This window comes from Camelus ferus, chromosome 16 (genome assembly GCF_009834535.1).
Source record: "Camelus ferus isolate YT-003-E chromosome 16, BCGSAC_Cfer_1.0, whole genome shotgun sequence".
Lineage (NCBI taxonomy): Eukaryota > Metazoa > Chordata > Mammalia > Artiodactyla > Camelidae > Camelus > Camelus ferus.
Genome location: NC_045711.1, coordinates 11,106,909 through 11,126,890, shown reverse-complemented (window position 1 = coordinate 11,126,890; position 19,982 = coordinate 11,106,909). Strand labels below are relative to the sequence as shown.

The 19,982-nt window shown below is 44.8% G+C and overlaps 2 protein-coding genes across 14 annotated transcripts in view; one reads left to right on the top strand and one right to left on the bottom strand.

The window, feature by feature from the left end:
* Positions 1-19,982, top strand: part of RABEP1 (rabaptin, RAB GTPase binding effector protein 1) — a 175,377-nt gene that overhangs the window by 25,150 nt on the left and 130,245 nt on the right. The gene's annotated exons all lie outside the window — the stretch shown is intronic.
* Positions 204-15,049, bottom strand: ZNF594 (zinc finger protein 594). Of its 12 annotated transcripts, none has more exons than XM_032498496.1 (5): positions 14,041-15,049; positions 12,182-12,706; positions 10,623-10,739; positions 9,390-9,516; positions 3,629-7,702 (listed from the first exon to the last, which is right to left on the bottom strand). In XM_032498496.1, exons 4-5 carry the CDS (start codon positions 9,505-9,507, stop codon positions 5,691-5,693), a joined length of 2,130 nt encoding a protein of 709 aa, XP_032354387.1. In that variant the 5' UTR covers positions 9,508-9,516; positions 10,623-10,739; positions 12,182-12,706; positions 14,041-15,049; the 3' UTR covers positions 3,629-5,690. The 12 variants fall into 12 exon arrangements, 11 of the variants coding, with proteins under 11 accessions (XP_032354387.1, XP_032354390.1, XP_032354392.1 ...); XM_032498499.1 differs by lacking the exon at positions 12,182-12,706 and adding an exon at positions 10,097-10,268 and having other exon boundaries at positions 10,623-10,692; positions 14,118-15,049; XM_032498501.1 differs by lacking the exon at positions 12,182-12,706 and adding an exon at positions 10,097-10,268 and having other exon boundaries at positions 10,623-10,692; positions 14,178-15,049.

The window sequence follows — 19,982 nt, the reverse complement described above, 5'->3', positions numbered from 1 at the left end:
CATCATACCCACAGCACTGAGCCTGGGCTGCACCCTCTCTCTCATGCACTCTCACAGCAGCTTCCTGTCAGACCCACACCCCAACTCCGTTTACTTGTTTCTTTACCTCCCCCTCAGTTGTAAACTTCTTCCCAGTAAGGCACTTAGAATTTGATGAATGGATATATAAATAAAGAGATGCATTGATGGATGACAGACAAGAGAGCAGGACAGGTAGGGATCTGTGGCTTCTTTATGAATTAATGACTTAAAAGTCCAGACAATTTTCACATCCCCCCCAATTCACATCTCTTTACTCTGCTTATTTGATGCTGCCTAATTATCATAGGTTGAGATCCCTGGGAAACACGGAGATGGAATGTGTGCAGGAAGTCTGCTGGGGAAGGTTCTTGGGAACACCTGTGAAGGATAAGGGGCCATGAGATGGGCAGAGGGTGAAGTGAAATGGTGATGCAGCTGCAATGGAAGACTTTATCAACCTGGGAGAAGTATGGGAGGACCTTTCAGGGATGTCGCCCATCAAGGAATGTGGCCAGGTCTTTGAACCCATCACCTTTCCTCCAACCCCCAACCCCAAGGAGATGTGGGCTGCTCCTGGGAGGGGACAGAAACTTGGGAGAGGCATCTCCCTTTAGTCTAGGGCAATTCCTGGGGAGGGACAGCAGGTGGCACTCCTGTATGCTGTGAACAGGAATGTGGCGGTGGCGGTGGGGGGGGGGCCACACCTGGGCATCCACTACAGCAATTCAGACTTCTTTCTCTTCTGACTGTTTTCATATGATTAGGCACATAAGAATTGTTTATGAAATATTTTTTCCTTCTCTACTTAACTTATTCCCTGACTGGTTTTTTAGATTCTGAAGTATTCTGGAAGTGCTGGTGGAAGATCTCTTGGTTGGGAGAGTGGTTCCCCCTAGCCTGGTTGCACACTCCCAAGCCTGCTCCTCTTCCTTTGGCTCCATTGTCATTATCTTCTGTTGATCTTGTGTACCCTGAAGGGCCAGAGTTTTAGCTGCTGTTCGTATACAGCCATCCTGGATTGGCTCTATTGAAGGCCCGTATCAGCAGGAGTCTTTCTGGGGCAACCTGTAGCATAAGTAGAAATTATCCTTTTTTTTTCTTTAAATGCACACTCAGCTTATACCAAGAGCGAAACCCTGTACTCTACCCTTTAAATCTTTCTTCTCCACCCATTCCCAGATTCCTATTCCAGTAAGAGTCACTGCCTTCGAGAAACTTGCAAGCCGGCGGACAGATATGTAAAGGATTTTCTACATTAGATAATACAACTAGATAAATGCTATAGCAGGAAAAATCAGTAGGAAAAAAAGTGTCCCGGGAAGCCATGGGAAGAAACAAATTTGAAGCAAAACTCAAGTTTCCAGAGCTCAGAGCTGAGCAACTTTTACAAGGTGACTTGCCTGTTTTCAGTTATTGACTTGGAGGTATTGAAAGGGCAGCCTCCTCCCTTCACTCTTTCTCAAATTTCTGTAGTGGCCACAACAAAAGAAAAATTTAAATTTCCTCTAAGGGAATCTTAATTCAAACGCCCAGAATCTGTAGCAGGGTCCTGTTACGGGGCTGCTATGGTCAAGACTTGATCTCGGATGAGCCGTCCGGCGTCAGGAAAATCTAAAGGGAAGGAGATGGGATGCACCCAGAGGCCATTTAAGGCACACAAACAGGGGCCACTGGCCGAGGTAAAAGGAGGCGCGAAAGAGGAGCGGAGAAGCCTGTCTCTCAGGGTGATGCCCCGGCGGCGCCAGCCCCCAGCTGAACTCCTGTGCCCGGCCCTGGGCAGGTGCCCACCGACCGCGGGGGGAGAGAGCTGTCCTCCAGGCGGTTACAATTCCGCACCCTCACTTCTCCTCCTGGGGTCTCGGGAGAAGAGAAGAGGGGCACCGGGCCAGTCCCCGCCCTCCACGACACGTAACGGAACCCGTGCCAGCGGGAACCGTGGGGATCCAGACCCCTCTCCGCGCAAACGCGCCCAGCTCTGGTCTCGGCTCCTCGCCGGGCTGCCTGCGGGCTGTGCTCACTGCAGAAACCGCCGCTGCCTTCCGGGACCGGCCACAGCAGCGCGGGCCAGGGAGTGACACCTGGGGCGGGGGGGCGCCGCTAAGGCTCAGCTCGCAGGACCCGGACCTTCCACCTGGCCACTTTCGCGCAGCGCGTGCTCCCAGCCCGCCGGCCAGGGCAGCTGTGCGCCTGCGCCACTGCGAGCGCCTCCCCGCTGCCTCCCCGCGGTCCGGGAGGCCTCCGCGCACCGGCTGCCCGCCAGACGGCGCAGCCGGTGTAGCCCACGCCGGGGCCCGGAGGGCACGAGCCTGGCGCCTTGCCGGGACCGGGCCGGCGGGAGAGAAGCGCGCCGCGGTGCACGGCGACTCCGCGGGCCCGCCGCGCCCCGAGGCCTCTGGGAATGGCGGCCCTCGAACAGGTGGATCCGGCGTGAGCCGATTATTTGACCGCACGGTTGGCGCGCCTCGTTTCTCGTTTCCCTTGTACCTTCGGGGGCTGTCCACGCGGACAGGAACGGGAGGGAAACTCTAGCCAGGGCGTGGCCTCTTCAAGCATTTCCTCTTTTACGTTCTCTTCCCCAGTTATGTACTCCCAGACCTGATTGGAGGGGTCACAGCCGAAGAAGAAGTTACCCTCCAAGAGAAAATACTCTCAACCGCTGACCTACCCATGGCCATCAGTAAATAAAAAATTCCTAGGGAGGAGGGGAAAAAAAAAATCTAAGGCTTCAGTTTGTAGGGTGGGGGAAATAGGGCTTGTTGATGTCCTTGAAATTATTGCTGTTTTCCAAAATAATTGAGAAACATACAGCTGATTATGAGTTCTAGGGAAGGGAAGGTAACCATTATAAGAATGGAAAAGTACAGTAGAGCGTCCATATTAACAAGGAAAAAATAGAACGCACTAGAACTTGAGCAAACCAGGAAAAATAAGAAACAAAAGAACCCGATTGGATCAAAAGAGGAAATCAAAAGGCAAATTACAAACTGTCCAGAAGGCAATAAGAAGAACCCTTCATGGTAAAATCTATAGAACATAGCAACAGCCATACTGAACATGTAGAGCTTTAGTCACCTTCCTTGTTAATGAAAACAGAAAAGAATTAAAAATTCACCTTAAGGAACTTTAAAAGCATAGTAAAATAACCCAATGAAGCAAGGAAGAGTGAATCTGATAAGATAAAATAAAAACTGTAATTAATGACATGGAAAAATTAAAAATAGTAGAAAGGATAAATTCAAATGCTGATTCCTTTGAGAGATCAATACACTAGAGAAACTTTAGAGCCTGGTTGAGAAAAAGAAAATTAACAATGGGAATGAGAAATAAAACATAACAAGAAAGAAAAAGAAAGGAAAGAAAAGAAGAAAGGAAGAAAGAAAGAAGGAAAGGGAGAGGAGAGAAGAGGAGAGGAAGAAAACCACAGAATCAAAGAGATGAAAAGAATTAAGAGACCGTTACATCCAGCTTTAGGCTAGTATATTGGAAAACCTGGATGAAATGAAGGATCTTCTGGTAAAATGTGAATTACCAAAATCGTGTACATCAGCTAAATGTGTATGAAACAACCCTGACTGGGGTGGAAGAGCCCAAGAAGGTGCTACAGAGGGATTACATTTAGATGTAACGTGAAGCACCACCTCCTGGCAGACAGCATTTCAAATGGGAGTCGTTAAAATATTTAAATAGAAACCAGCCACCAAGTTTAATTTGAAATAAATGGATACTGTGCCCAAGCAAAATATAGTTTAACCTGAGTTTTTCCTGCAGTGTCTAGTTTATGGGTCTATCTAGAACAGAAAGAAAAGCGGGAAAGAAAGTTACATATACTCTGCTCCTGTGGTGATTATAGGTTTCAACAACAAAACTAGAAAATCATGAACTTGGACATTAATTCAAGCATTTATTGAACAAAAATATATATGTAAATCTGGGTCTGCCTGGATTGGAGGTGAGAGGATACAAAAACATAGTTCCCTGCTTTCAAAAAGTTAAATGTGTAGGTAGCTGGGAGTGTGAAGTGTCGAACCAGGTTAGAGCTCTGATTGAAGTCTTTTCAGGGATGCGGTGGGTGGGCTTCCCACTTCAAGGCATCCCACTACTGTTCAGGATGCCCCTCTGGGGAAGTCATAGCCTCCAGTGCTGTTCAAACTTTTATTAATGAGGAAAATAAGTTATAAATTAAGGATCAAAGGAGATACAATTTGTTCCAGGTTCCAAAGCCAGTACGTCATACTGGGATTCAAACCCATGTCTGTGCTCCCTCCACTACACCACACTGCCTCTCCTGAAACAGCTCATCAAACCAAAGGTTTCTAGCAGCCTCTGGTTCCCCTGGGGATGCACTGCCACTGCCCACACCGCACTGAAATGCCTGCTTTAAATGGCCCCAGGTGACTGGTGTTCTGAATATCCATGGGCAGGGTTTCTCAGGCACTACTGATACTGGGGGCCAGAAAATTCTTTGTTGTGAGGGAGCTGTGTCTTGTCAGATATTTAGCCACATCCCTAGTCCTACAGATGCCAATATTTTCCTCCCAGTTGGGACAACCAAAATGTCTCCGGACATTGCCAAACGTCCTCTGGGGAGCAAAATCAGCCCAGTTGAGAACCACTGATCCCCTCTGTGCATCTCAAAAGCTACTCCCACCAAGGAAAGATACCAGGTTGAAACTTTCCTTGCCTGAACATTGTCCCATTCAGTAACTTTCTTATCTGATGATGCCTGTAAATTCATATACAGTCTGTTCAGGGTACGAGAAATATTGGACAATTGAGTTTGTACAGATAGGCAGGGCCGAATGACCAGTGTCAGTTATCAGAGTAAATGATGACTGCTCTCTTTCAGAGTTCCACTTAGACTCTCCAATTCTCAAATAATTACAAAGCCCTGGTTCAAGATAAAACCACTCTAATCACCTGACCCTTCATAGTCACTGCTTTCTTCTAATACCCACCAACTCACGTCTCCTAAGTGCTCTGCCTGGCACTCGGTCTAGTCCTGTCCCTCACACCCCCGTGCTATCCCTTGCTCCTTCATTTCCTGACACTGCTAGCGGTCACCACTCTTTCTCTGGGGAACACCTCGCTTGGCTCTTGCGTCCTGGCCTTCAGCTCTCCTCTTGTCATTTCTGTTATTTTTGGTTTCTTCTCCATTAGTGGCTCACTCTAATTAGTATTATCACATATGCATAAGCATATTTTTATAAGGAAGATAAAAGGGGAATATATATATTATATACATATGTATAATACATATTTAAGGGGAAGAATTCATCCCAGAGAAAGATTTAATCACCCTAAAGTACTTAAAGCAGATTTATACTTGTCACTGGACTAGGTACCTAGTCAAGACTGAAATGGCTCCTTCCATGAAGAATTTGGTTTGGGGGTTGTTGGCAAAGTGATGTCTAATGATTTTAACAGTGATGGACAGCCCCTAAAGCATTCCCAAGTAACTCTATCTTGGGGACCATACACCATGAGGCAGAAAAAAGGCTACTATGTCCTAAGAGCTTTTCCACCTGATGACACTTACGTGTTTTCCATCCAGTAGGCTCTTCTAATGTCTTCCGACCTTCAAATGGTTTTCAGCAATAAAAACCCTTCATAGTGCAATAAGATGTGGTCTCCATCAGGCTTTCCTACATTCATTAGGTTTCTGTTGCCTCTTAGAGTAAGTCCTGTTTGAAGACTGTCTGATGTTCCCCGGGCTCTTTTTCAGTATGAAGTTTCCGATGTTTAAGAAAAGCTGTGCGTCCACTGAAGGCTTTCCCACAGTTGCTACATTCAAAGGGTTTCTCTCCGGTGTGAATTCTCTGGTGACTAACAAGGTGTGAGTTCTGACTGAAGGCCTTCCCACATTCAGGACATTTGTAGGGCTTCTCTCCAGTGTGAACACGGTGGTGCTTAATAAGATCTGAGCTGTCCCTGAAAGATTTCCCACATTTACTGCATACATAAGGCTTTTCTCCGCTATGAATTCTGTGATGTCTCATAAGGTCTGAGCTCTGACTGAAAGTTTTCCCACATTCTTTACATCCGTAGGGTTTCTCTTCTGTATGGGTTATCTGATGTCGGGTGAGGTCTGAGCTGCCTTGGAAAGTTCTACCACACTGGCTGCACTTATAAGCTTTCTCTTCTTGCCGAATTCTCTGCTCTTCTCTAAGCAACTCATCCTTGCTGAATGTTTTCTCACATTCCTCAAGTTTCTCTCCAGCACGAAGTCTCTGATGTTTGAGAAAAGCCGTGTGCCAGATGAAGGGTTTTCCGCATTCCCTACACGCGTAGGGCTTCTCACCACTGTGAGTTCTGTGATGCCGGATAAGGAGCGCACGCTGCCGGAAGGCCTTCCCACATTCATCGCACTGATAGGGTTTCTCTCCAGTGTGAATTTTCTGGTGGGTGACGAGGTGCGACCTCTGGCTAAAAGCTTTCCCACATTCACTGCATTCGTAGGGTTTCTCCCCAGTGTGAGTTACCCAATGCCGAATTAGATCAGAACTTCCCCGGAAAGTTTTCCCACACTCAGTACATTCATAAGGTTTTTCTTCCCTATGAATTCTCTGTTGTTGGATAAGGTCCATGTCAGATGTGCAGGCTTTTTCACATTCAAGTTCCTTTCCAGTATGTAGTCTCTGATGTTTAAGAAGGGCCGTGTGCCCTCTGAAGGATTTCCCACATTCACGACATGCATAGGGTTTCTCCCCGCTGTGGAGTCTCTGGTGCTCAGTGAGGCGTGAACGCTGCCTGAAGGCCTTCTCACAGTCACTACACTTGAAGGGTTTCTCTCCAGTATGAATTCTCTGGTGTGTGACAAGGTGTGAACTTTGACTGAAGGTCTGTCCACATTTATAACACTCATAGGGTTTCTCTCCAGTGTGAATTCTGTGATGGATAATAAGATCTGAGCTTTGATTGAAGGTCTTCCCACATTCATTACATACATACGGCTTCCCCCCGCTATGAACTCGCTGGTGCAGGACAAGGTTTGAGCTTCCCTTGAAGGCCTTCCCACACTCTTTACATTCATAGGGATTCTCGCCGTTATGAATTCTCTTATGTCGAACCAGGTTAGAGCTCTGGTTGAAGTCTTTTCCACATTCATGACATATATAAGGTTTCTTTCCTGTGTGAATTCTCTGGTGTATAATAAGATTTGAACTTTGATTAAAGTCTTTTCCACATTCACTGCATACATATGGTTTCTTTCCTGTATGAATTCTCTGATGTATAATCAGGTTTGAGCTCCGATTGAAAGTTTTTCCACATTCCTTACATTCATAGGCTTTCTTCATATTGTCTATTTTCTGATGTTCAGTTACTTCTGAATTCTGTTTGAAGCTCTGGCCACAGACTTCATATCTGTGGGATCTTTCTCCTGCAGAAAGTATTTTTTCTCTTTCCTTGCATCCATGGCCTCTCTCTCCTGCCATGGCTTTCTTGGGGATCAGATTCACTTCCCTGAAACCTCTCCCTTCAGAAGGGAGATGTCCCACTGCATCCTCTAAGGGACTTACCCAATACCTCACTACCCTGTCCTCAGGATCACCGGTTTTGACTAACACACATTCCTGGGAGAGCTGTCTTTGGAGTCTCTCTGATACAGCCCTTGCTGAATCTTTTTCTTCAGAAATTTCCATCTTTGACTTCCAATCTTTCATCTTATTCCTGGTCTCAGAATCTGAAATGATAAGTAGACCACTGTATAATTCCTAAAATACAAATCTCGCCTCTTCCCTACACTGGGAAGCCCAAGAGGGAGGAACAAAGAACTTAGAAGAGGACTCTTTCCACCTGGGCTGAGATTCAGACTTTTTCAGAGAGACTGCGGCCACAGGAACACACACCCTCTTGGTGGGGAGGAAACTTGCCAGAGTGCATGATGAAACTGTTGTGTGGGAATGGCCTGCAGGGTGGTGGAAAATACACTGGAGGAGGCGGGCATTCTAGAGCTAGTCCACAGGAAGTGGCCTGTTTGATGGGGTAGGACCTTGCTGGGTCCTGTGGCCAGCCAGAATGGATTCACAGGAAGCAACCCACTAGGGTAAGTGCCACCAGGCCAGGCCTCCCACAAGTAGATCTGCTGGCATCCACACCAATAAATAGAATAAAATAATAAAACAGCACACCAGCACCAGAAGGAGAGGTTCCTTCCTTTTCCTGTGGCCTTGCACTGCCCTCCAGCATCCTCCACTGAAGAAATCTAAGCCTGTACCAGCTAGCAAAGGAGAAGTGGTCCAGATCCAGTAACATAAGCAAAGCAAAGAAGGGTAGATCTGGAGTTGAGATGTGATAAATTAATAACTGGCCCACCAGCCATTCCTCCCGATATACTATGACAGTTAAACAAATCTGAAACTATACCTCAGAATAAAAATGTTTGGCTGCCATTTTAATAGAAGTCAGTTCTCCCTCTCAGACCTGGCATTTTCCTCTCTGGTATTCTGGCGAAACTGCCTCCTCTGCGTGGCAATTTTATATCCTCCCACGACTGGAAGACAGATGAGCTTACTGCTTTGAGTGTCCACATCGTCAAATCCCTGACCTTGCCCAGTTATAAGAACACATTTCTGAGCTCCCTGAGAGCCATTTCACTTTGGCCCTGGGGATCTAAACTCTAGTCAGTAATCTTTTTGCAATGAGTAAGAGTCAACACAGCATGGAGACTAAGAGAAAATATATAAACAGTGTTCCTAAAGAAGAGAAAAGAACAAACAGAAGGGAAAAACCATTCAAACATACAGAAGGAAATGTGGCTGAAACACAGACTTGAGTCTTTTGCAGGGATACAGTGTAGTTCACAGAAAGTTGACAGAGAACAGTCCACACCAAGACGTATCCTGGTGAAGTAACTAAATTTCAGGAATAAATGAACAAATGGGCAGAGGAGCAAGTAACATGCAAGAGAGGATTTCAGAATCAACAGAACAGGGAAACTGCATGTGGGGAAAGAAAGGAGTCAGGAATGACTTTCAGTTTTCTGACTTAGGCCATGGGTGGGATACGATGCTGTTTGAAGGGGGGGGGGGGCAGAGAAGGAAGAGTAGGTTTCAAAGGTGGGAAAAGTAGGTTTAAAGATCTGAAGACGAGTTGAGTTTTGGTCATCTATTGGTTTCTAACAGGCCTGAAAGACAGCGAGCAAGCTCAGGGAAAGTCAAGGAGGTGTCTGCTTCCAACTCCAGAGGTTAGCCTAGATGTCCTTCAACAAAGAGCAGAAGCATCTTGCCTCCAAGAGTCAAAGCCACTGGGAATCCTTAATCCTCTAATTCCACTGAGCTCTTTAAAACCTTTTCTTGCTTTTTGTTTTTCAACCAAAACTCAGAGAACTCGGGGTGTATGGAGTCTAAGTTAGAGGGCAGAGTCCTTACCTGGTGAGACCAGCTCTGTCTCCTCCTCCAGCATCTCTTCCTTGCAGAAATTCCACTGAGTATATACCTGGTGCTTAGCATCCTCTTGTGGTTCATTCACAGCCACATCCTGCAGCATCTTGAATCCCTGAAACAGAAGTTCCTGCTCTATAGCTACCAAACAGAGACCTGGTAGCAGATACGCTGTACCTTCTCTCTCTCTTTTTAATTGAAGTACAGTTAATTTACAGTGTTGTGTCAGTTTCTGGTATACAGCAAAATGGTTCAGTTATAATACACACACACACATGCTTTTTCAGATTCTTTTTCATTACAGGTTATTCCAAGATATTGAATATAGTTGCCTGTGCTAAACAGTGGGGCCTTGTGATCTGTTTTATATATAGTAATGTGTATTTGTTAATCCCTAGTCCCTAATTTACCCCTCTCCCGCTCTTCCCCTTCTCTTTTCTTTTTAAATCTCTATTACTTCCTGCATTACCCTTGGTCTCAGTGGGTAATCTGGCCTCTCACTTTAAAAATGTGTGAGACCATGTGGTAAAAATCACCTCACACTACCCTGTCCTCTTTACTGTATTCAGACCACCTAGCACGGTGCCTGGCCCATCATAGGGGCTCAGTTAAGGAGAAAATAAATACTAGAGAATGGAAGGAAAGCAATAAAGTAGAGATGAAGAGTTACTGAAGAGACAGTGTGTGGCACGTACAAAGGTCAGGAGATGAGAGATGCTATGATGTGCTCAGGGATGCACCACATGACTGAAGCCCAGGGTACCAGCCAGTAAACGATGAAGCCAGGGACGTACCAGTCAAGTCACGGAGGGCCTTGTACACCAGGCTAGGAAGCTTGGACTTTCTCCTGAAGGCAGTGGGGAACCCCTGAAGGGTTAAATGTCATAATTAGATTTACCTTTTTGAAAGACCACTCTGATAGCTGTATGGAGAGCAGACTGGAGGGTGCCAGACTGAAAGCTGGGATATCGCTTAGGAGACTACAGCAGTATGGAGACCGCGAGGGCCTACATGAGCTCATGGCACTGGGGACAGAGAGGAGTGGACTGAGTCAGGGGATCGGTGCTGTCCTAACTGGAAGGGGTGAGGGAAAAGGGCAGGCATGGAGGATGGCACTCAAGTTCCTACCTCAGACAGCTGCCTGACTTGGGCAGTCAGAGTGAAAGTGTGGAGGTGGGGGGAGGAGGTGAATCCACCTCAGACATGCTGTAACTGACATACCTGTGGGGCATCCAGGAGGGACTGTCCGGGAAGCTGATGGGTCAACGGGTCAGGAACCCAGGAGGAAAATCTAGAATGGACACCCAGATTTTGGAATCATCAGTACATCAGCAGTATCTAAAGCAGAAACGTGACACTGGTTATTACAGCTTGGAGGCAGCTTAAGAGTCCTGAACACAACACGACTTTGGAAGCAAGTGGGACCAAGTTAGAATCTTGGCTTCATAATCTCCCTCAACCATCATTTCCCCACATGTAAAATAGAGATAATACCACTTATTCCAGTGTTATTGTACACATCAACCTCCCCCCATCCCCATGTATAGAAAGTCCAGTGTAAGCCTCTCGAGAGTGTAAGCTCCGTGGGGCTGGGGGGTCTTTGTTCTATGCAGGGTTGGAACAGTTGGAACAGCACTGGACCACAGTGCGTGCTCAACTGAAAACTGCTGAACGAATGAATAATAGGTCAACTTTCTTGCCTCTTTCCCTTGACTGAATAATCTCTGAAATTCTTTTCTCCCTTGGCTTCCATTAATGCATGATATTCCACACCCACTCTACTTTTCTACTGTCTTTACCTTTTCAGCTTTTCCTTCCACTAAACGTTGGTGTTACTACGGCTCAGCCCCTAGTCCTCTCCCTTTACGCTCAGTATCTCAATGACCATATCGCCGCTGCTTCAGTGATCACCTTGGTCCAGAATGAATCATAAACCTAGGACTCCTATTCCTCACCTACAGTGTAGTCTACATTCACAATGCGTCTCCAGCCCAGTGTCCTCCTGACAGTTAAGATGAATCAAATGCATAAAAATGAACTCATCATTTTGCTTCTAAACGTATTTCCCCTTCTTACTATCTATTTCTGCCCAAATGACCAATTTCATTGAACAAATTTTTAACGTAAGCCTGCAGTGTCCAGGCACTGTTCTAGGCCCTGGGATACTCTGGTGAAGAAGACATAGTCCTTGCCTTCATGGGGCTTGTATTGTAGGGGTTTCTAAGCCAGAAATGCAGCAGTTTACCAACATGCGATCACACACCTGTAACATTAGCCTTACTCAGGAGTTTGGTAAAATGCAAATTCTCAAGCACCACCCTGCCCTAGTGAGACAGAGTCGGGGTGGGGGGGGACGGGGGGGCCCGGCAGTCGGCTTCCCCGGCTCTCCAGGTGAGTCTCAGCTTTGCTCCAATTTGAGAAGCGCCGCTCTAGTCATCTTGGACTCCTCCCCCTCTATCCCCTGTATCCATACCTACCACCTAGCCCTGAAAGCTTCCAACTCCACGTTCGCCCTGAACCTTCTCACCCCATGCTTGGATTCTCGTAAAATCTCTAAACATGTTTTCCGGCTCCAGTCAACCCTGCTAACACTGTCAGATGAAATAGTTTTCTAACGCGCTGCCTTCACTGACACCAATGATAAAAAATCTACCATGACCTTTGTATCACCTTTTAAAGGAAATAGCTTATTTATGACGTACAGAACTGTACTATACCCAGGGCCGCCATGACAAAGAACCACAAGCTGGGTGACTTAAAACAACAGCTTATTCTCTCACAGTTCTGGAGGTTAGAAGTCTGAAATGAAGGTGTTGGCTGGGTGGCTTCCTTCTGCAGGCTCCTGGGGACACCTGTTCAAGCCTCGCTCCTAGCTTCTGGTGACAGCTGCAATCCTTGTGTTCCTTGGCTGGTAGATGCCTTACTGTAGTCTCTGCCTCCATCTTCACATGGCATTCTCCCTGTCTCTGTCTCTTCACCGGGCCATCTTCTTAGGACACCAGTCACACTGAATTAGGGGCCCATTCTACTCCAGTATGACCCCATCCCACCAAGTTGCACCTCCAATGACCCTATTCCCAAATAAGTTCACATTCTGAAGTACTGGGGACTAAGACCTCCACATCTCCTTTTCTGGGGGACACAGATCAACGCATAACTGCCCTACTCTGTGATTCACCTAAGAGCAAACCTGTGCTCTCATATCCCCCCTAACGTTCCCGTGTACCAGGCTTCTTCCATTTCGCCCCTTTGCCCATGACTCCTGTGATGTCCTTCCTACTGTCCTTCATCTGCATCAAGGTCACCTGCAGCAAGAGGCCAGGCAGTTAATCAGGATGAGTGAAGCAACTAGGTGACAAAGGACAACGGACACTTGGCTTTGGTGTCAGGAAGACAATTAGTAGGCACTGGGGATCTGAACATTTTATACTGAGTCTAGAGGGAGCAGCTGCTCAGTTCCTGCTAATTGCACTACGCAGGCACGCGGGCCCTGTTTGGCCACATCTTCTGATTTTCCAAGAGATGCTGAAAATCCTGATTTTTGAGTGAGTGGATGTGAAATAAATTTCCTGATTTTAAAATGCTGACCAGTAATTCAAGTAAAAACAAATAGCACGAGTCAAGGAGATGTGTCTACAGTCTAATCTGGCCCAGGAGTTGTATTTTTTCAAACTCTGATCTACACAAATACTTCCCACTGTTGCCGGCTCACTTTAGTACCTTCTAACCATTTCAATCCTTTCATTTTTATTTATTTATTTTTTTCTTGAAGGGTGGGAGTTAGATAGACAGATAGAATGATAGATACAGATAGATAAATCTATCTAATGGAGGTACTGGGGATTGAACTCAGGACCTCATGCATGCTAAGCATGCGCTCTACCAATGAGCTATTTCCCCCATCCCCATTTCAATCCTTTTAATTCATATTCATGTTCATGCATTAGGTGATGCTACACAGAGATGGAGTCCCTGCCTAGGGGCCTGGAAGACACACACAGACACACACAGACACACACACACACACACACACACACAAACACACACACACGAAACAAGGTTATAAGTGCTTGAATGAGACGCTAAATAAGATAAAAAGATGAAAAGTTTAAAGAGAGGTAGAGAGGTGGCAATCTTGGAAGGCTTCCCAAAGAAAATGACTTTTGAAGCTACACTTAAAGAATCTGTAGACCTTTTACAAAGAAGAGACCAACCTAAATCGCTCCCTCCTCTGAACTCCAACAGTACGAATATTTTAGGTCAGGTATTAGAACTTGTCTAAACCACACAGTTCATTCCGGTGGTTCAGATAGTCTCTTAAATTGGGCTCTCAGTTACTCCTGGAGCGTAGAAACCAGATCTTGTACTTTAAGTTACAGCTACAAACGCGCAGCGTTGGGCAAGAAACAGGGTCAATTCAAGCCTGAGGATTGATTCTGGGCCTGGGGGAGATGCAGTTTGCGACAGCCACAGGAGGGAGCTGGAAGAGACTGGAGAAGCGGGGCGCGGCAGGAGCAGGGCACGCCGAGACCCAGAAGAGGGCCAAGGGCATAGAAGGCCGGGCCGCGCGCACCACGCCGCTACGTCCCCGAAGCCCGAGCTTCTCCCCACTGGGAGAAATGAGGGGTCTGGCGCCCACCTTCCAACATCTGCTCTCCACCCCGCTTCCCGGGGGCCCCTCGGGCCCCCAGCTCTGCGAACGCAGCGGGGTCTCACCTCCAGGCCACCCCCAGCCTCCCGCTCGGCCGCGGCCCCCCTCCACCGCCGCCAGCGCACCGCCAGGCTTCTCGCGCCGGCGCGGCGCCACCACCTAGGACCCCGCGCCCGCGACGGCCGGCCACTTCCAGCCTGCTCCTCCAGGAGGCCGTGCCCCGCCCCGCCGCCGGGCCCGGCTGTGCCCGCCAATGAGCGGGCGCGCTCCCAGGCCGCCTCCCACCGGTCCGGGGTCTCCCTTGCGCAGACTCGGCCGACTCAGCGTTGTCCTCTCGGTCTCGCGCGAGCCGACTCTTGAGGGTCCCGCGCTGCGCTGGTTGGTGCACCTGCTGGTGCCGCGCAACGTGAGCGAGGCCACTACCGAGACGCAGAGTCCTCCGGGGGTCCTAGACGCGCCTATCGCCGGCCTCCGGCGTGTCCGTCCGGGTGGGCGGCCCCATCAAATAACCACATTTTTTGTTCTAATTTTTTAATCTTTTTCTTTTTTGCCCTGCATGCCTGTGTGGTCTCATTCATTGATACCTTCTATTTGCAATGTCCTGTCAAAAGCTCGGCAGTCCAGAGATGAACAAGGATAGCGAAGTGTTTAAAAGGGCAACAGAAAGTTACGCACTCGAGAAAGTCAGAATCGCTGACCCACCAGTTATGGGCTGTGTGATTTTGGGCAAGTTACTTAACCTCTCTGAGTCCCATATAATGGATTATCCTACTTTTCCTCACTGATTTTAATTGCTGTCTTTAAGTTTACCTTGTGTTTGGTTATGTATTTTGGTTACTTTCTGTCCGCTTATCTATTTATCTTTTCTTTGATAATAAACTTAGAATTATTGTGAACTTTTAAATATGTTTTAAAGTCTGGTAGGGCTAGTCCTCTCTCCATTTATTCTTATTTTTTCAGAAAAATTGCAATGTTTTCTTGTATTTCTTAGATTGCTTTAAACACAACAAAATAAAGGGACTTTTTTATTTTTTGTTTTTTTTTTGGTTGTTGTTTGTTTTGTTTTACTTTGTTTTAAGAACCAAGATCTGCTTAAGTCAGAAGACTGAAAATGGAGGGTCGAGGGAAGGACAGTAAAAACTACATTTTTGTTGAGAAATATAAAGTGTTGAGAGTGGTCTATTTTGGGTTTTTGGTCTTTTTTTTTTAAGGAAAAAAAACCTTTCTGATCTTATGGGAGTTTAACATGGTGCCCTTGTCAGGAGTGTGGATTCATTATGTAATTCATTTGCTCTACAAATACGTATGGTGTGCCCACTCTGCCAGACACTGGTGATGCCATGAATGTTGAGCAAAATCCAAGGCCCTCTCATGGAATTTGTCATGAGGAGGAGCTATTTAAATAATTCCATGAATAAATATAAAATGATAACAATGATGGGTGCTATTCTGGAGAGTACATGGTGCCCTAAGAGTTTATAAAAGAAGATTAGACCCAGGAAGGTCTATGAAGGCTTTCTGGAATCAGGCTCTCCCTGAAGAGTTAGGCAGATGAAAGACAAGGAAGTAATAGAAACACTCCTCTGCTTCAATATAACTTGGCTTACATAACAGCAAAGTCCAGGGGGTAGACTGGCTTCCAAAAAGGCCAGAATTCAAGGATTTTTAAAATCATTGTCAGGACTCTTTTCTCTCTCTCCATCTTTTGATTTTGCTTCTCTCTCTGTTAATGTCACAGATTTTCTTTTTTTTCCCCCCACATGGAGATATGTTTCAGTGCCCAGGATTACAGAAGGGTATCTATAGCAGTGGCAGAAAAAGGACTCTGATTGGTTCTGCTCGGATCACATGTCCAATCCTGGACCAATCACTGTACCCAGTGGATGAGGTACTTTGACCCACCCACTTGAATTACAGACTGGGATAGGGAAAGGGAACCATGTTACTGCTAGAGCCATTATGTGATGGAAAGAAAAGGCAGTTTTTTTGGTTTCTTTTTGTTTTTACCAGAAAAATGAGACAGCTCTTAGGGTAGGCAAAGGAGCAGATGTCTACTAGGCAGTAAACATTTACTGAGCAGTTATTATGCATTGCTATTTTTTTCTGCATGCATTTAAAAAAATCTCTCACCATGTAAATCAGAGACCAAGTGAAAACAAGAAAAGAGGAGAGAAATGAAAATATCTTTAAATGAAGAAAATAATCTATTAACTTGTTTTAACCATTGGTTTTGCTCTTTGGCCTGAGAAATGCTAACAGATTTACCTAAAATATCTTAAGAAAATCCTCCAATGTGGATGTAAACTACAGGGGTAACAAAGAGTTCTACATTAGTTATCTAATTTATAGAAAGAACTTTAAGTAAATAGTTCAATTTTCTGTTTGAATTAAGGAATGCCTACAAACAAAATATAGGCAAAATATTCAGTGTTCTTTTTAATAGCAAAGGCCATTTTGCCCATAATATGTGGACTTCTTAATACACCGCTAGGTGGCAGTAGTTTGTAGCCCGTGGTCATTAACAGATGAAAACTCCTTAAATACAATTTTATTTTTAGACAATAGAAAGAAAGAAAGAAGCTTACTAGTTATACAAGAATCACATGGTGTTTTGGCCATTTCTACCCTGTGAACTAAAAGTCTACATCTGTGAAAAGATGTCCACAAAATACAGTTAAATTTTAAAGCAAATTGCAGAACAATATTCATACATTCTCCCTCAATCCCTCTCTCACTTCCTTCCCTCCTTACACAAACAGTTACTGAGCACCCACTCTGTGGGTCACTGGAAATAAGGAGATGAGCAAAGTAGCAAAAGTGCAGCCCCCATGGGTCTCATAACCCCTTATAGACGGACGGATATGTAAGTTCCACTTATAACAGACCGATACTAGAAAGAACATTTTTGTACTTGAGTTTCTCTTGGGCAGTGGTTCTCAAAGTGTGGTCTGGGCCATGAGATTGAAACTATCTTTATAAATAACACTAAGATCTTATTTTCCCCTATTCATGCTTACTCTCTCCTGAATGTATAATGGAGTTTTCCAGAGGCTCCATATGTTGATTTGCAACAAAGTGACTGCAGAAGCAGATATGAGAATCCAGATATTTTCTATTAAGCCAGACATTAAAGAGAGTCACAAAAATGTAACACCATGTTACTCTTCTCACTTTTTTTTTTTTTTTGGCTTGGGAAATGTAATTATTTTAATTAAAATTATTTACATTAATATGAACTAATTAATAAATATCCTAAATCTTTCCTACTTTTACTTTCCAAAGGTAAATATCAACAGATTATCTTCTGCATAAACAAAATCTCTTTGGTGTCCTTGGTCACTTTTAAGAATATGTTGGAGACTGGTACCAGAAAGTTTGAAAGCTACTGTTCTAGTATGTGTATTCTGAAGTAGGGTTGCTGGGTCACATAGGGTGTCTGCATTTTCAATTTTACTAGATGTTGCCAAATTGCTCCCCAAAGTGGCTAAAGCTGACCTTTAAAAAAAAAATCTGTATGTAGTTGTGAGTTTTGTTTTCAGGCAAATTTGAAACTAAAGAATTATAGAATTTTATTAAACTAAGCTAGTGATACAACAGAAATTTGATCTATGAAGTATTGAATATCTTTTCTAAACAATAGTGAGAAATTCAAGGTAATTTTATTTTTAGTGTACTCAGAGGAAGAAGTTTTTTTCTTGGCCACCCAAAATAGAGTTGTAGAGTGTCAACATTAAATGTATCGGAAAATTTATTTTTGTTTGGTGCCTCGTGGGAGGTAGAAGTGTACAAGTTATGCAAATAAACTTTTTTTTTTTTAACCATCAGGGGAATTTCATTTTTCTTAAGATTACCTTCTGCAATTTTGGTTAAAACCTAAACCATGTTCCACTGACACCCAATTTGTAAAAAAAAGGCTGAGGCATCTAATTTTTTTTAAAATAATTCAAAAGCTGTTAGTTTATAGGTCTCTTTATAAGTGAGAGTTTATTTCAAGAAACTCAGATTTTTCTTATAACTGTAGAGAATTTAAATTATGCAAGTGTAGCTGATCTAATACTTTACCTGCATTATATTTTAGCAATGAGATGTGGGTAAATACAAAAACTGACGTCTATGGTTGAAGGACCAAGAGGCAAGAGTATTAATTAGCTGTTTCTTACAATGGTTTTTCACATAGTGTATTGCACACTCTGCTCTAGTAAAATGCAAAGGGACCACAATCAGCTGCTACCTGCCTACTTATGGTTGAGGGCTTTCAGCAACCAAATGTTAACCTGGGTGGGATTTTATTCTGCTGCTCAGCCAGGCCCAGGTATGCAGAGAAGGTGAACTAGGTTAGAAACTGAAGCACACCACAAGTCAGGAGTCATGTCTGAGCAGTAACAATACTGTTGATGCAATGCACATCGTGAGAACAAATGGGAATTGGTTTTTGTCTGTTGCTAGGAGATTATCCAGCTATTAGCAGGGCTAACTGAGGGAACTGTGTCTTCAGTAGGGGGGAAGATCTGCTGTCTCCCAGCAGGTAATGGTCTCTAAAGTTGTTGATCCAGGTGTGAGTATGTTTGAAGGTGTAATTCTTTTTTTTGTTAGACACCAAATTAGGTTTATTTCAGGGGTATAAGTATGACATAAATGTATTAACATTTAACACATTTATAATCAAGGGAACTTTTTCATTGAATCATCACAGTAAATGTCAGAAAAAAACCTGATAAAATCTAACAAAATATTTTTTCATTAAGGTCAAATCGACATAACATGAAATTCAATCATTTTAAAGTGGACAATTCAGTAGCTTCCAATATATTCACAATGTCATGCAACCATAACCACATATAGTTCTAGACCATTTCCATCACCCCAAAAAGAAACCCTAAACCTGTTTAGCAGTCATGTCCCAATTCGCCCTCCTCTCAGACCCAGACAACCATTAATTTACTTTGCAAATTAATCTCTCTGTGAATTTGCCTATACTAGACATGAAGGTGTAATTCTATATGGCAGGTCCTTTCGTGGGGAAGATAAGCTAAATCTGCTGGTTCTAGCCTTTTGGATTACTGACTTTATTTGAATCACTTCAAGCAGTAAATAGCTAAGAAATCATCTAATTCAGCTATTTTTTTTTTTGATAGAAGAAAATAAGATCTAGAGAGGGTCATGTATTCATGCAATCACTAGAAAGGTATCTTTTTAACACTCACTCTGTTGAGGGTAGGCACTGACCTGATCATGAATAAGTAGGGTGAAAATATACTTTATCATCCAAACCAGGACACTTTTGAGAGTGAAAGGGGGTACTATTAATAATTATACCGAGATATTAAACAAAAGCCGAAACTCTCCTGGGAAAACTTGAACGTAGAGTCACCCTATGACATAATCCTAGCCCTCAAGGAACCCAGTGTCTAACGGGAAAGAGCTGTGTAACCCCGAGATGGGGCTAATTATGCACTGTGATAAGTATTCAGAGGTGTGCTGAGGTGGGGCTGCTGCTGACCCAGCGAGGAAAGCCCTCTCAGAGAAAGTGCCACTCCAGCTGGGTGCTGAGGGGTGAGTCGTGGTTTATCAGGTGGAGGAGGAAGGAAGGTGTTCCCAGCAGAAGGAAGAGAATGTACAAAACCTTAGCACCATTTTGATGCTTGGTGGTGGGTGGGTGCTGCAAGCGGTTTCCTGTGGCCAGGATGCATGAGGGGAGGACAGGAGATGCTGAAACAAGGCCCGTGGGGACCAGGTTATCAGGGCCTTGCCTGCTGTGCTGAGGAGTGTGGATTTTATCTTTGTAGGCACAGGGGCGCCACTGAAGGATTTTAAACAGGGCCGTGATCTAATCAGGTTTGTATCTTAGAAAGTTCACTCTGACAGTACATGGGAGATCTATTGGAGAAGGAAAGAACGATCAGGAGGCTTTTGCATTAAGACAGATGAAA